Raw genomic sequence first — 13019 nt, forward strand, 5'->3', positions numbered from 1 at the left:
GGAGTGTGATTGTTGCAAAGCCCTCGAGGGGCAGGAGTCAGCAAAGAGAATAGTGGCCACCCTGTCTCCTGGCAACTCATGGGCTAGCCCCCTCCCCCTCAAGGTGCCAAGTAAAGATGTTGGAGAACAAAGAGATCAAGTGGTCTCCTTGCCCAGAAAAGAGACAAAGGCCAGAGGAGGAGCTAAAAATATGGATTGCATGGTAAACTGGATGTAAGCAAATAATAATATATGTTTTAATGTGGTTAAATGTAAATGTGTACCCACCGGAAGAAAGAATGCAGGCCTTACTCTCAGGATTGGGGATTATAATCTAAGAAGCAATGACTCAGAAAAAGGTTTGGGGGCCATGGCACATAACCAGCAGAACATGAGCTCCCAGTGAGATGCTGTGGCGTACAGGTCTAATGAAATGCTTGGAGGCATAAACAAGGGGATCTCAAGAAGGAGTGGAGAGGTTATTTTGTCTGTGTATTTGGAACTGGTGCAAACATTGCTGGAATCCTGTGTCCAGTTCTAGTATTTGCAATTCAAGAAAGATGTTGATCAACTGGAAATGGTTCAGAGAAGCACCACAAGAACAACTGAAGGATTAGAAAACACACCCTAAAGTGATAGACTCAAAGAGCTCAATCTAGTTAGTTTAACAAAGAGCAAGTTAAGGGTTGACTTAATCAAAGTCTCTAAATTCCTAGATGGGGTAAAAATATTTATAATGGACTCTTCAGTCTGGCAGAGAAAGTTCTAACACAATCCAGTGGCTGGAAGTTGAAGCTAGACAAATTCAGACTGGGTATAAGGTGTTAATTGTTACAATGAATGTAATTAATTATTGGAAAAATTTACCCTAGGTGTGTGGTGGGGATTTTTAAATGAAGATTGGATATTTTCTAAAAAAAAAGTCTAGTAGGAATTATTTTGGAGAGTCCAGACTAGATTATCACAATGGCCTCTTCTGACCTTGGAATCCATGAATCTATGGATTTCTGTACTGGTGCTTTCCCCTGTTACAGGAGTGCTTAGTAGCTGTATATCTGTAATTGGTGATTAGATCAGATGCTAGTGGATTGTGTTCCAGTATATGCAGCATAAATCTTTACTATTCTTGGACCCATAAAACTCACATGTGACTTCTTTGGGGAGCTCTGTATCTGTTTCCAGCAACTGGGAGGGGTCAAATTCTGATATCTATCATTTTTTCACAGAAGGGAAAAATGAGGCTGAGGGAGGGGGCTGGCGTAACACACTGAAGTTCTCAGTGCAAGAAGCATTTGGGAAAGACAGGGGTAGTGTGCTGGTTTCCTATGCTTTAACCAAGAGACCAGACTGACTTGGCAGAATGTGTTACACACCCTAGGGAAGTCTGTGACATTCTGCTGAGTTCACATGTCCCCAGAGGGATGGAGAGATAAAGGTGGAGTACAAAGCAGTTCCCCTCATGCGATCCTTTGGAGCTGCCTTTCATGAGGAAAGTAGGTAGGGGGTGAAGACAGTTGGATGGTGATGGAAAGAGATTCTAACCGATGTAGAGATCTACAGACTTCGAGAGAGTTGTCTGGTTGTGGAGTGGCAGATTCTCCTTTATATGGACTATGCTGCACACGACTCTAGCAGTGTACCAGGTTCATAAACGTGAAGTGATGATCACAGAGACTTTAAATCCTCTTGACGCTGCTACAGTGGCATAAAATTACTGTCACATAAATTAGAATCACCTATGAAATCTTCCTGCAATGTGTATGTATATGTATTTGGGGAAAGCAAGATATGCCATCCTATAATGCACCACTTAGCAGCAGTCAAGGCTGCTGTGTGTCTTCTGGAGAGAAAAAGTTTGGGAATGAAGGGAGTTTATATTGACAAGCTCCATCAACACAGCTGGTAAGACAGATCCACTAGTCAGACACACCTGAAATTGTAAGAGAAAGTAACTGTATTGTGAAATAATTTCACCTTTCAGGGCAATGCGACCCAGCTGGAAATCGCCACTGTCGTTCTAAAAGTCTGGCTGATTGAGGAGTCAAACGACCTGTATAGGAAGAATAGATACAGCTCATCTTTATTTTTTAATATAGTTTGTAGTCTAGGAAATAGCATTCATTTTAAATTGTGTACCTACTAGAGTTAGTTGGGTTTTTTGCATCTAATATTTAGAGAACATAAGTACATACATCAGAATGGCCATGCTGGGTCAGACCAAAGGTCCACCTAGCCCAGGATCATGTCTTCTGACAATGGCCAATGCCAGGTACCCCAAAAGGAATGAACAGAATAGGTAATCATCAAGTGATCATCCTCTGTCACCTATTCCCAGCTTCCAGAAAATGGAGGCTAGGGACACCATCCCTTGCTAATTGCCATTGATGGACATATACTCCATAAAGATATTTTAATTTTCATCCAAAATTTTAATGTATTTTTTCATTTAAAATGATTTTTTTTGTTTAAAAACATTCAGTTTTAAATTAAAACATTTGTTTGACAGGGTTATTGGTCTAGTGGATGGGGGGAAGTTGTTGATGTGATATATCTTGATGTAAGTCAGGCTTTGACACAAACTACAGAAATGTGGTCTAGATGAAATTACTATAAGGTGGGTACACAAAAGTGTAGTTATGAATAGTTTACTGTTGCACTAGGATGGCGTACCTAGTGGATCCCTGCAGGGCTCAGTCCTGGGTCCAGTCCTGTCCAATATTTTCATTAATAATTTGGATAATGAAATGGAGTCTCAAGGGGGGCTGCTTAATAAAACCGTAGATGACGCTGATCTAGAAAGGGTTTCAAGCACTTTGGAGGATAGGATTCGAATTAAAAACATCCCTGAAAAATTAGAGAATTGGTCAACAATCAGCAAGATGAAATTCAAGTAAGACAAGTGCAATTTACTACACTTAGGAAGGGAAAATCAAATGCATATCTACAAAATGGGGATACCTGTTTAGGTGGTCATACTGCTGAAAAGTATCTTGGGGTGACAGTGAACCCCCTATTGATTATGAGTCAGCAATGTGATGCAGCTGCATAAAAGGGCAATATAATTTGGAGGTATATTCTATGATTCTGTGATACAAACAGGAGTGTGGCAAGTAAGACAGGAGAAGTAATTGTCCCACTTTACTTTGCAGTGGTGACACCTGAGCTGGAGTACTGTGTCCATTTCTGGGAGCCACACATTAGGAAAGATGTGGACACACTGGATGGAGTCCAGAGGAAAGGAACAAAAATGATGAAAGCTTTAGAAAACTTGACCTATAAGGAAAGCTTAAAAAAACAGGGCGTGTTTAATCATGAAGAAAGAAGTCTTGGTGGAGGAGCGGGGAAATCTTATAACAATCATCAAATATATTAGGGTCATTATCAAGAGGATAGGAATCAATTGTTTGCCATGTCCACTGAAGTTATGACAGGAAATAATAGGCTTTATTTGAGGAAAAAGAGATTTAGGTTAGATATTAGGATAAACTTTTGAACTCTAAGGGTAGTTAAGCTCTGGAACAAGCTTCCAAGGGGGGCTGTAGAATCCCCATTGCTGGAAGTTTGTTTAAATAGGTTCAACCAGAAACTGAAATTTTCTGTTTACGAAGATCCCATTTTTTAAGTGAAATTATTTTTTCCTAAAGTCTCTAATCCCTCAAAAATGTTTAAATGGAAATGGAAATATTCCAGGGCGTGCTAATAAATTAATCTCTTGAATTTACTGGTTTAGTAATTAAGATGAGGCAAATAGAGAAGAATTTATATATTTTTTCTTTTATAAATGAATATGAACAGCAATACTGGGTCAGACCAATGGTCCATGTAGCACAGTATCCTGTCTTCTGAGAATGGCCAGTGCCCTATGTTTCAGAGAGAATGAACAGAACAGAGCCATGTGGAGTGATCAACCCCATTTGTCCAGTACCAGCTTTTAGCGGCTGGAGGTTTCTGAGATCAGGGCACAGGGCACAGAAGTAAGAATCTGAACTCTTGTGTTCTATGACCAGTTGTCTCTCAGATTTGGACAAATCACTTCACCTCCATGACTCCCCTGGAAGGAAAAAAGATTTGTAGGGAAGCGTTCCAGACCAAGCTGGATAAGCAAGAGTCTCAAACTGGTGATTAAGATAAAGCAGAAAGCCTACAAGAAATGGAAGATGGTATTGATCAGTAAGGAAGGCTACCTCTTGGAGGTCAGAAAGGGATAAAGTGAGAACTGCCAATATCCAAGTAGAGTGGGGCCTTGCAAAGAGAATTAAAACCAATAGTAAAAGGTTCAGTTGCAATATAAATAAAAAGAAAACAAGGAAAGAAGTTGGACTGCTTAGCACTGAGGATAGGATAAAGATAAAAGATGATCTAAGCATGGCCTTAGACCTAAAAAAGTACTTTGCCTCAGTTTTTGATAAGGCTAATGGAGAATTTAGGAGTAGTGGCAGGGTGGCTAATGGGAATAAGGATATGGAGGTAAAATTTCCATGTCCAAAGTGGAAGTCAAATTTAAACAGCTTAATGGACTAAATCAAGGGCAGGAGGAAGAGTATTATCTCCATCCAACAATATTAAAGGAATTGATATATAAAATTGCAAGCCCAATAGCAAGGCTCTTTAATGAATCTGTAAACCTGGGGAATGTAACCTATGCATGACAAAATTGCTAATATAGCTCCTATTTTTAAAAATCCAAAAAAATGACCTGGGAAACTACAGGTCTGTTAGTTTGACCTTAATTGTATGCAAGGTGTTGGAACAAATTTTGAAAGTGAAAGTAGTTAAGGACATAGAGGTTAATTGTAATTGGGACAAAATACAACATGGTTTTAAAAAAGTTTAATCATGGCAGACCAAAGTCATCTCTTTCCTTGAGAAGCCAACTGATATTTTAGACAAAAGAAATGCAGTAGATCTGCGCACCCTGTTTTTCTGTAAGGCATTTGACACAGTTCCACACAGGAAATTCTTAGTTAAATGGGAGAAGTTGGGGATTATTATGAGAATTGAAAAGTGGATAAGGAACCATTTAAAGAGGAGACTACAAGTCATTGTGGAAGGTGAACTGTCAGGCTAGAGCGAGGTTACTAGTGGAGTTCCAATCTTATTTAACATGTTTAATACTGACCTTGGCACAAAAAGTGGCAGTGTGCTAATAAAATTTGTTGAGGACATAAAGTTGGAAGGTATTGCCTATACAGAGAAGCACCAGAATATCATACAACAAGATCTGGACAACCTTGTAAAGTGGAATAATAGTTGGCTGGGATGATTATCCCTTGGCTGGGATGATTTAGTTGGTGTTGATCCTACTTTGAGCAGGGGATTGGACTAGATGATCTCCTGAGGTCTCTTCCAACCCTGATATTCTATAATTCTATCTCATTTGGAATATTCTGTGTCCCCTTTTTAAGAAAGATAAATTCAAACTGGAACAGGTGCAGAGAAGAGCCACTAGGATGATCTGAGGAATGGAAAACCTACCTTGTGACAAGAGACTCAAAGAGCTTGGCTTGATTAGCCTAACTGAAAGAAGACTGAGGGGAGATATGGTTGCTTTCTATAAATACATCAGGGGATAAACACCAGGGAGGGAAAGGAGTTATTTAAGTTAAGCACCAATGTGAACACAAGAACAAATAGCTATAATTGGCCATCAACAAGTTTAGGCTTGAAATTAGACAAATGTTTCTAATCATCAGTGGAGTGAAGTTCTGTATCATCCTCCGAAGGAGAGCAGGGGGAGGGGGGGACTTACTGGCTTCAAGACTGAACTTGATAAATTTATGGAGAGGATGGTATGATGAGACTGCCTACAATGACATGTAGCCAACGTGGAACTGCTAGTGGCAAATATCCCCAATGGCTGGAGATGGGTAACTAGATGGAGAGGTGTTAGGGTTTCCTCTCCACGCTGAACTCTAGGGTACAGACATGGGGACCCACACGAAAGACCCCTTAAGCTTATTTTTACCAGCTTAGGTTAAGAATTTTCCCAAGGAACAAATTTCTTCCTTGCTTTTGGTATTGCTGCCACCACCAAGTGATTTAAACAAACATTTTGGGAGCCCTACCTCCCCCGAAATACGCCCCCCAAGCGCCTAAATCCCCTTTCCTGGGGGGGCTTGAGAATAATATCCTAACCAATTGGTTACAAAATGAGCACAGATCAAATCCCCTGGGTCTTAGAACACTGAAAACAATCTTAAAAGAAGTTTATTTAAAAAAAGATAAAAGAATCACCTCTGTAAAATTAGGATGGAAGATAACTTTGCAGGGTAACAAAAAGATTTAAAACCCAGAGGATTTCCCCTCTAGGCAAATCTTTAAAGTTACAAAACCAGGGATAAACCTCCCTCTTAGCACGGGGAACATCCACAAGCTAAAACTAAAGATAACCTAACACATTTTTTTTGCTATTACTTACTATTTTTGCAATATTCAATGCTTATCTTAGGTATGGCTTAGGGAAATGTATTTTCCCTGCCCTGGATCCTTGTTGACTCCGGGAGACCCCGACAATAAAGCTTCCCCCACAAATTTGAAAGTACTTTTTTCCCTTATCGGTTCTTTTGGTTAGGTGCCACCCACTTTATTTCAATAAACCTTCCCCCACAAATTTGAAAGTACTTTTTTCCCTTATCGGTTCTTTTGGTTAGGTGCCACCCACTTTATTTGAGCTTCTTAATTCTTTGCAGGTAAAAGAGGAATTAACCCTTTACATGTAAAGAAGGATTTTGTAGTACCCTTAGCTCTCTATTTATGATGACAGGAGCGCTCTGAGTTACTACAGAGAATTCTTTCCCAGGGTCTGGCTGATGAATCTTGTCCACATGCTCTGGGTCTAACTCAGGGGTCCCCAATGCGGTGCATGTGGACCCCATGGCACCTGTGAGGGCATCTAAATGTGCCCGCGTACTAACTGGCGGTTGAGCATCCGCCGAAATGCCGACGAATTTCAGCGGATGCTCGACCGCTGCCACGGTCCTTCGTCTGGTGCCTGCCAGACGAAAAAGGGTGGGGACCACTGGTCTAACTGATCATCATATTTGGGGTCAGGAAGGAATTTTCTCCCAGGTCAGATTGGCAGAGACTCTGGGGGGTTTTCACCTTCTTCTGCAGCTTGGGGCATGGGTCACTTGCAGGTTTAAACTAGTGTAAATGGTGGATTCTTTTTTAACTTGAAGTGTTTAAACCATGATTTGAGGAATTTGGAAATACTCAGCCAGAGGTTAGGGGTTTATTACAGGAGTGGATGGGGGAGGTTCTATCCTCTGTGATGTGCAGGAGGTCCGCCTAGATGGTCATGATGGTCCATTCTGACCTTAACATCTAAGAGACTTGAGACTTAGGTGCCCCTGCTCTACAATGGGAACAATTACACTTGGCTAGTCAACTATTCACTCCACGGTGCCTTCAATCAGGCCTCTAGCATGCCCGTGTGTTGTGTGGATGAATAGTCATTCTCTGCACAATGCAGCTATAAAGAGCTACACAAGTGCTAAGGATCATTATCTGTCTGAAGATTTCAAACAACACTACAGACAGAGGATGGACATTGCAGCTGGGGTGTTCAAAGAGCCTAAGGGAGTTTCTGGTGCAGTTTCCACTGAATGTTATGGAGAACTGGGTACCTGACTCCCCTAGATCCCTCTGAAAATACCAGGGTGCAACGATGACCGACCATTTATTCTTCATGCCATAAACTGACATCTCTCTCAGCTCCGGGAGCAATCGCCATTGTAAAATGTGGCAAATATACATGCAACAGTGGGGTGAATTATAGATGTCTTAAGCATTTGGCCTTGGAAGGTATTTGGAACATTATTCCTAACTATTGTTCTGGTCTATTCCAGACCGTAAGGTTTGAATGGAGATGATTTTCAGAGGCATTGAGTAGAAGACGAGGGTTGTTATGTGAAAGAGAAATGGGGAAGCTATTGGACTGTAAATCTTGGAAGATGCATCTTTGGTGTTGGTTTCTACTGGTTTGTGTGTCTTGTCTTTTAGATTGCAAGCTTCTTGGAGTAGGGGTGGCTTCTGTGCTATGTTTATGCAGTGCCTAGCACAATGGGCCTCCAACCACAGGTGGGGCCTTAAGATTCTACCAGAAGACAACAATAAATAATAAACATAACTGCCATTTTCTTCTTTTTCCCTGTTAATGAGCATTTGATTTGGAATTTTCAAAAGACATTAAGAAAAATGGAAACAAGAATTCCATTTTGTGAAAAATGGCACAGTTTTGCACTTTGTTTTCATTCCAATATGAAACAAAAATGAGACTCAGATTGGGTCCCCTGCATTCCAAACAAGTGCCCTAAATAATGGGATAGAAAGCTAATTTTTTCCAGGTTTTTTTTTTTAATTTAGAAATTTCACTCTGTACCTGAGACACTACTCTGATGAGATTTTCAGCCAAACTTAGTGTGTTTTCATGAACTATTCCAGTTTCAACAAAATGGCATTTTTCAAAAAGGATACAGTTTTCTAGATTTTTTTTTAACCAATCTAGGCACAAGTAACGCAAGCCTGGTTGAAGGTCAGAAGAGTGTAAAGAATTTAGGAGTAGAAATCCTGTCAACTTTCAATGCGACTTGTGCAAAAACTCCAATTCTGTCCTGAGTACAGAGCAAAGTTGCCTTCCAAGGTTAGTGATGAAAAGAATGGGCCAAATCCTGAAACTTTCTCAGGGGTGAGTTGAATGGAGTTGATGCGCAAGACCATTAAGACATGAAAGATACCATGTGATGAACATGGATCCTCATGGGCCTTATAAGAATGATGAACTGAGATCTCATCTTCATTGTGGAAAGTTGCACAAGGCAGGACGGTGTTGAGTAGCACCCCTTTCCCTTCTTTTATCTTAGCTGTATTAACAGATTGTGGGGCCTGCACTACTGCGCATCCAAATGTGTGTTCAGTGTGTTTAAATGCCTTATGATCTCTCATGTCTTGACAGATGGACATCATGACTGGTACAGAAATAAGAAATCAAACCAGTGTGCAGGAGTTTATCTTACTGGGCTTTCCAGGCACTTGGTATTTCCGGATGGCCCTTGCTGTGCTGTTTTCTGCGATGTACGTCCTAACGATCCTAGGGAATGTGTCCATCATAGCCCTAGTGAGGACCCACCCACGGCTCCACACCCCCATGTACTTGTTTCTCTGCAATCTCTCTTTCCTAGAGATCTGGTACACCACAGCATGTGTCCCCAAGGCCATTGGCGTCATGCTGGGCACAAGCCAAATCATCTCTTTCACTGTCTGCCTCCTGCAATTGTATTTTCTCCTCTCCATGGGCTCCACAGAATGTTTCCTCCTGGCCATCATGGCCTATGACCGCTATCTGGCCATATGCCACCCATTGCGCTACAACTCCCTCATGAACAGAACTTTCTCTGCTCAGCTGGCTCTTGCCTGTTGGCTGTGTGGGTTCCTGGCTATCTCTGTGCTCATGTCTCTAATATCCAGGTTGCCTTTCTGTGGCCCAAATGTCATCAATCATTTTATTTGTGACATAGATTCCTGGATAGCACTTTCCTGTGCTGATATGCGCCTTGTTGAGCTGGCAACATTCATCGACTCATTCATTATTGTCATGGTCTCATGTGCAATAACTGTGGTCTCCTACATTTTCATTATCTCCACCATCTTGAGAATCCCTGCAGCCCAAGTCTGGCAAAAGGCCTTTTCCACATGCTCATCCCATCTCACCGTCGTGACTATCTGGTACGGCTATGCCATTTTTCTTTTTCTCATTCCGTCTGCACAGAACTCACTGGATTTGAACAAAATTGTCAACATCTTTAACACTATCGTAACTCCACTATTAAACCCTTTCATTTACACTCTGAGAAACAAGGAGGTGAAGGAAGCCTTGGGAAAGACAGTCACTGGAATATTAAGTGGTTTTAGAAAAAAAGAAATTTCATCAAAATGACAAAAACTTTAATTATAATGTCTGAAGGTAATTGATATAGGAAGCAAAATGATTAAGTCCTGGATTTTTCAAAGGATGGCCAACTCCTTTTCTTTTGCAATTGCAGTCAGACCGGCAGCCTACCCCAAACCGTGATGTAACATTTCCTTAGTGCATGTTGTTGTGTCTTTGTTTTACAGCTTTCCTCATTTACTATAACAACCTTGACAGATGAGATCCAGTGGATGGAGGAAACTTTTTTGTGTTGAAGATTCCAAGATGTTAGATTTGACTGTCACTCAGCAGGATCTGTATGGATGGATCCATTGTTAATTATATGAGGGCCAAGGGAGGGAGGTTTCCAACTTCCATTGGATGATGTAAGCCTTACTGCGGCCCTAGGCAGGCTAACATTTGTATGTGTGTGTGGTGGGGAGGTGGGGGAGGGAGGGACACTAGAGCAACCTACCACAGCAGCATTTAATTTCAGAAAGGGAAACTACACAAAAATGAGGAAGTTAATTAAACAGAAATTGAAAAGCACAGTCACAAAAGTGAAAGACCAACAAGCTCTATGGAAACTTTTTAAAAACACCCTAATAAAGGATCAAATTAAATGTGTAAACCAAATTGAAAAAAGCAAAGTAAGAGGACCACAAAAGTGCAACCATGGCCAAACAACAAAGTCAAAGAAGTGGCTAGAGGCAAAAAGAAATAGGAAAATAGGAAATTAAATCCTACTGAGGAAAAAAAAAAGAGAATCAACTCTGGCAAATCATTTGTAAAAGTATAATTTGGGAGGCCAAAAAAGAATTTGAAGAGCATCTAGCTAAAGTCTCAAAGACTAACACCAAATGTTTTTTAAGTACATCAGACAAGAATCCTGTCAAATAATTGGTGGGGTCATTGCACAACTGAGATGCTAAAGGAGCACTCAAGTAATGTCAGGCTATTGCAGAGAAGCTAAATGAATTTTTTGCATCAATCTTCACTGCAGAGGATGTGAGGGAGATTTCCACACCTGAGCCATTCCTTTTAGGTGATAAATCTGAGCAACTTTCCCTGATTATGGTGTCAATACAGACATTGAACACATTGCTAAATTGAGCAGTCATAAGTTTCCAGGATCAGATGGGATTCAACCTAGAGTTCTGAAGGATCCCAAATAGAACATTGCCCAACTACTAAATGTGGTATGTAACCTGTCATTTAATAAGGTTCTGCACCATATAACTGGAACATAGCTAATGTGACACCAATTTTTAAGGATGCAGAGACAATTCTGGCAATTACAGGGTGGTAAGCCTAATTTCAGTACCAGGCAATTTGGTTGAATCTGTAGTAAAGAATAGAATTATCAGACAGGTGGATGAACAGGATTTGTTTGGGAAGAGCCAACGCAGCTCATGCCTCACCAATCTATTAGATCTGCTTGAGGGAGTTAATGAACGTGTGCATAAGGGTGATCTAGTGGACACAGTGTACTTGGACTTTCAGAAAGCTTTTGAAAAGGTCCTTCACAAAATTTCTTAAGCAAACTAAATGGTCATGGAATAAGAGGGGAGGTTCTCTTATGGATCAGTAACTGGTTAAAAGACAGGAAACGAAGAGTAGGAATAAATGGTCATTTTTCAGAATGGAGGGATGTTAATAGCAGGGTCAGCCGTGGATCTGTATTGGGACATGTGCCATTCAACATATTCATAAATAAACTGGAAAATGGCATAAAAGGAGATGTAGAAAAATTTGCAGATGATACAAAGTTTCTCAAGATAGTTAAATCCAAAGCTGACTGCAAAGAGTTACAAAGGAATCTCGCAAAACAGGGGGACTGGGCAACAAAATGGCAGATGAAATTCAATGTAGAAAAATGCAAAGTAATGCACATTGGAAAACATAATCCCAACTATACACACAAACTGGTTAGATCTAAATTAGCTGCTTCCACTCAAGAAAGAGATCTTGGAATGATTGTGGATAGTTCTCTGAAAACATCCACTCAATGTGCAGAGGCTGTCAAAAAAGAATGTTAAGAATCATTAGGAAAGGGACAGATAATAAGACAGAAAATGTCATAATGCCACTATCTGAATCCGTGGTGCTGCGACACATTGAATACTGTATGCAGTTTCAATTGCCCTATCTCAAAAAAGATATATTAGAATTGGAAATGGTAGAGAAAAAGGCAACAAAAATTATTAAGGCTATGGAACAGCTTCTATATGAGAAAAGGTTTAAAAGACCAGAACTTTTCAACTTTGAAGAGAAAAACTAAAGGGAGTGCCCACTGATTGATTTCAATGGTGGGTTACTGGTCTATAAAATCTTGACTGTTGTGGAGAAAGTGAATAAGAAAATATTATGTACTCCTGCATATAACACAAGAACTAGGGATTACCCAATGAAATTAATAAGCAGCAGGTTTAAAACAAACAAAAGGAAGTACTTCTTCATACAATCTACAGTCAACCTGTGGAACTCCTTGCCTGGGGATGTTGTAAAGTCCAAAAATATAACTGGGTTAAAAAAATAGATATGTTCATGGAGGATAGGTCCATCAATAGCTATTAGCCAGGATGAGCAGGGATGCAACACAATGTTCTGATTGTCCCTGTCTGCCAGAATCATAGAACATCAGGGTTGGAAGGGACCTCAGGAGGCCATCCAGTCCAACCCCTTGCTTAAAGCAGAACCACTCACCAATTACTTTTTTGCCCCAGATCTGTAAATGTCCCCCTTGAGGATTGAGCTTACAGCTGTGGGTTTAGCAGGCCTCTGTTCAAACCACTGAGCTATCCCTCCTCGTTGCCCCACCCCTGGAGAAACTGGGAGTGAATGACGGAGGATGGATCACTCAGTTGCCTGTTCTGTACATTACCACTAAAGCACCTGGCATCAGCCACTGTCAGAAGATAGGATACTGGACTAAATGGGCCATTGCTCTCACCCAGTATGACCGTTCTAATGTTCTTGTGCTCTTAAGCAGAGTAGACCTTGTCTGAATATCAGTCAACCAAATAAACACATTCCTGAATAGAGAACATGTTGCAGGAACACACAGAGCTCTTGAGTAACTACATAAATGCATTGCTAACAAGGTGGTAGAGGAACACACAGACCCCTTGTA

The 13019-nt window shown here is 40.7% G+C and overlaps 1 protein-coding gene across 1 annotated transcript; it reads left to right on the forward strand.

Moving 5' to 3' along the window:
• The first annotated feature begins 8941 nt into the window (after nt 1-8941).
• LOC115642768 (olfactory receptor 6F1-like) lies at nt 8942-9913 on the forward strand. The gene has a single exon (XM_030546475.1). It carries the CDS (start codon nt 8942-8944, stop codon nt 9911-9913), a length of 972 nt encoding a protein of 323 aa, XP_030402335.1.
• The last annotated feature ends 3106 nt before the right edge of the window (nt 9914-13019 follow it).

The sequence above is a fragment of the Gopherus evgoodei genome, unplaced genomic scaffold (assembly GCF_007399415.2).
Source record: "Gopherus evgoodei ecotype Sinaloan lineage unplaced genomic scaffold, rGopEvg1_v1.p scaffold_45_arrow_ctg1, whole genome shotgun sequence".
NCBI lineage: Eukaryota > Metazoa > Chordata > Testudines > Testudinidae > Gopherus > Gopherus evgoodei.

Excerpts from the sequence above, each read along its gene's own strand:
- LOC115642768 (XM_030546475.1), top strand. The coding sequence starts at position 8,942 with ATGACTGGTACAGAAATAAGAAATCAAACCAGTGTGCAGGAGTTTATC.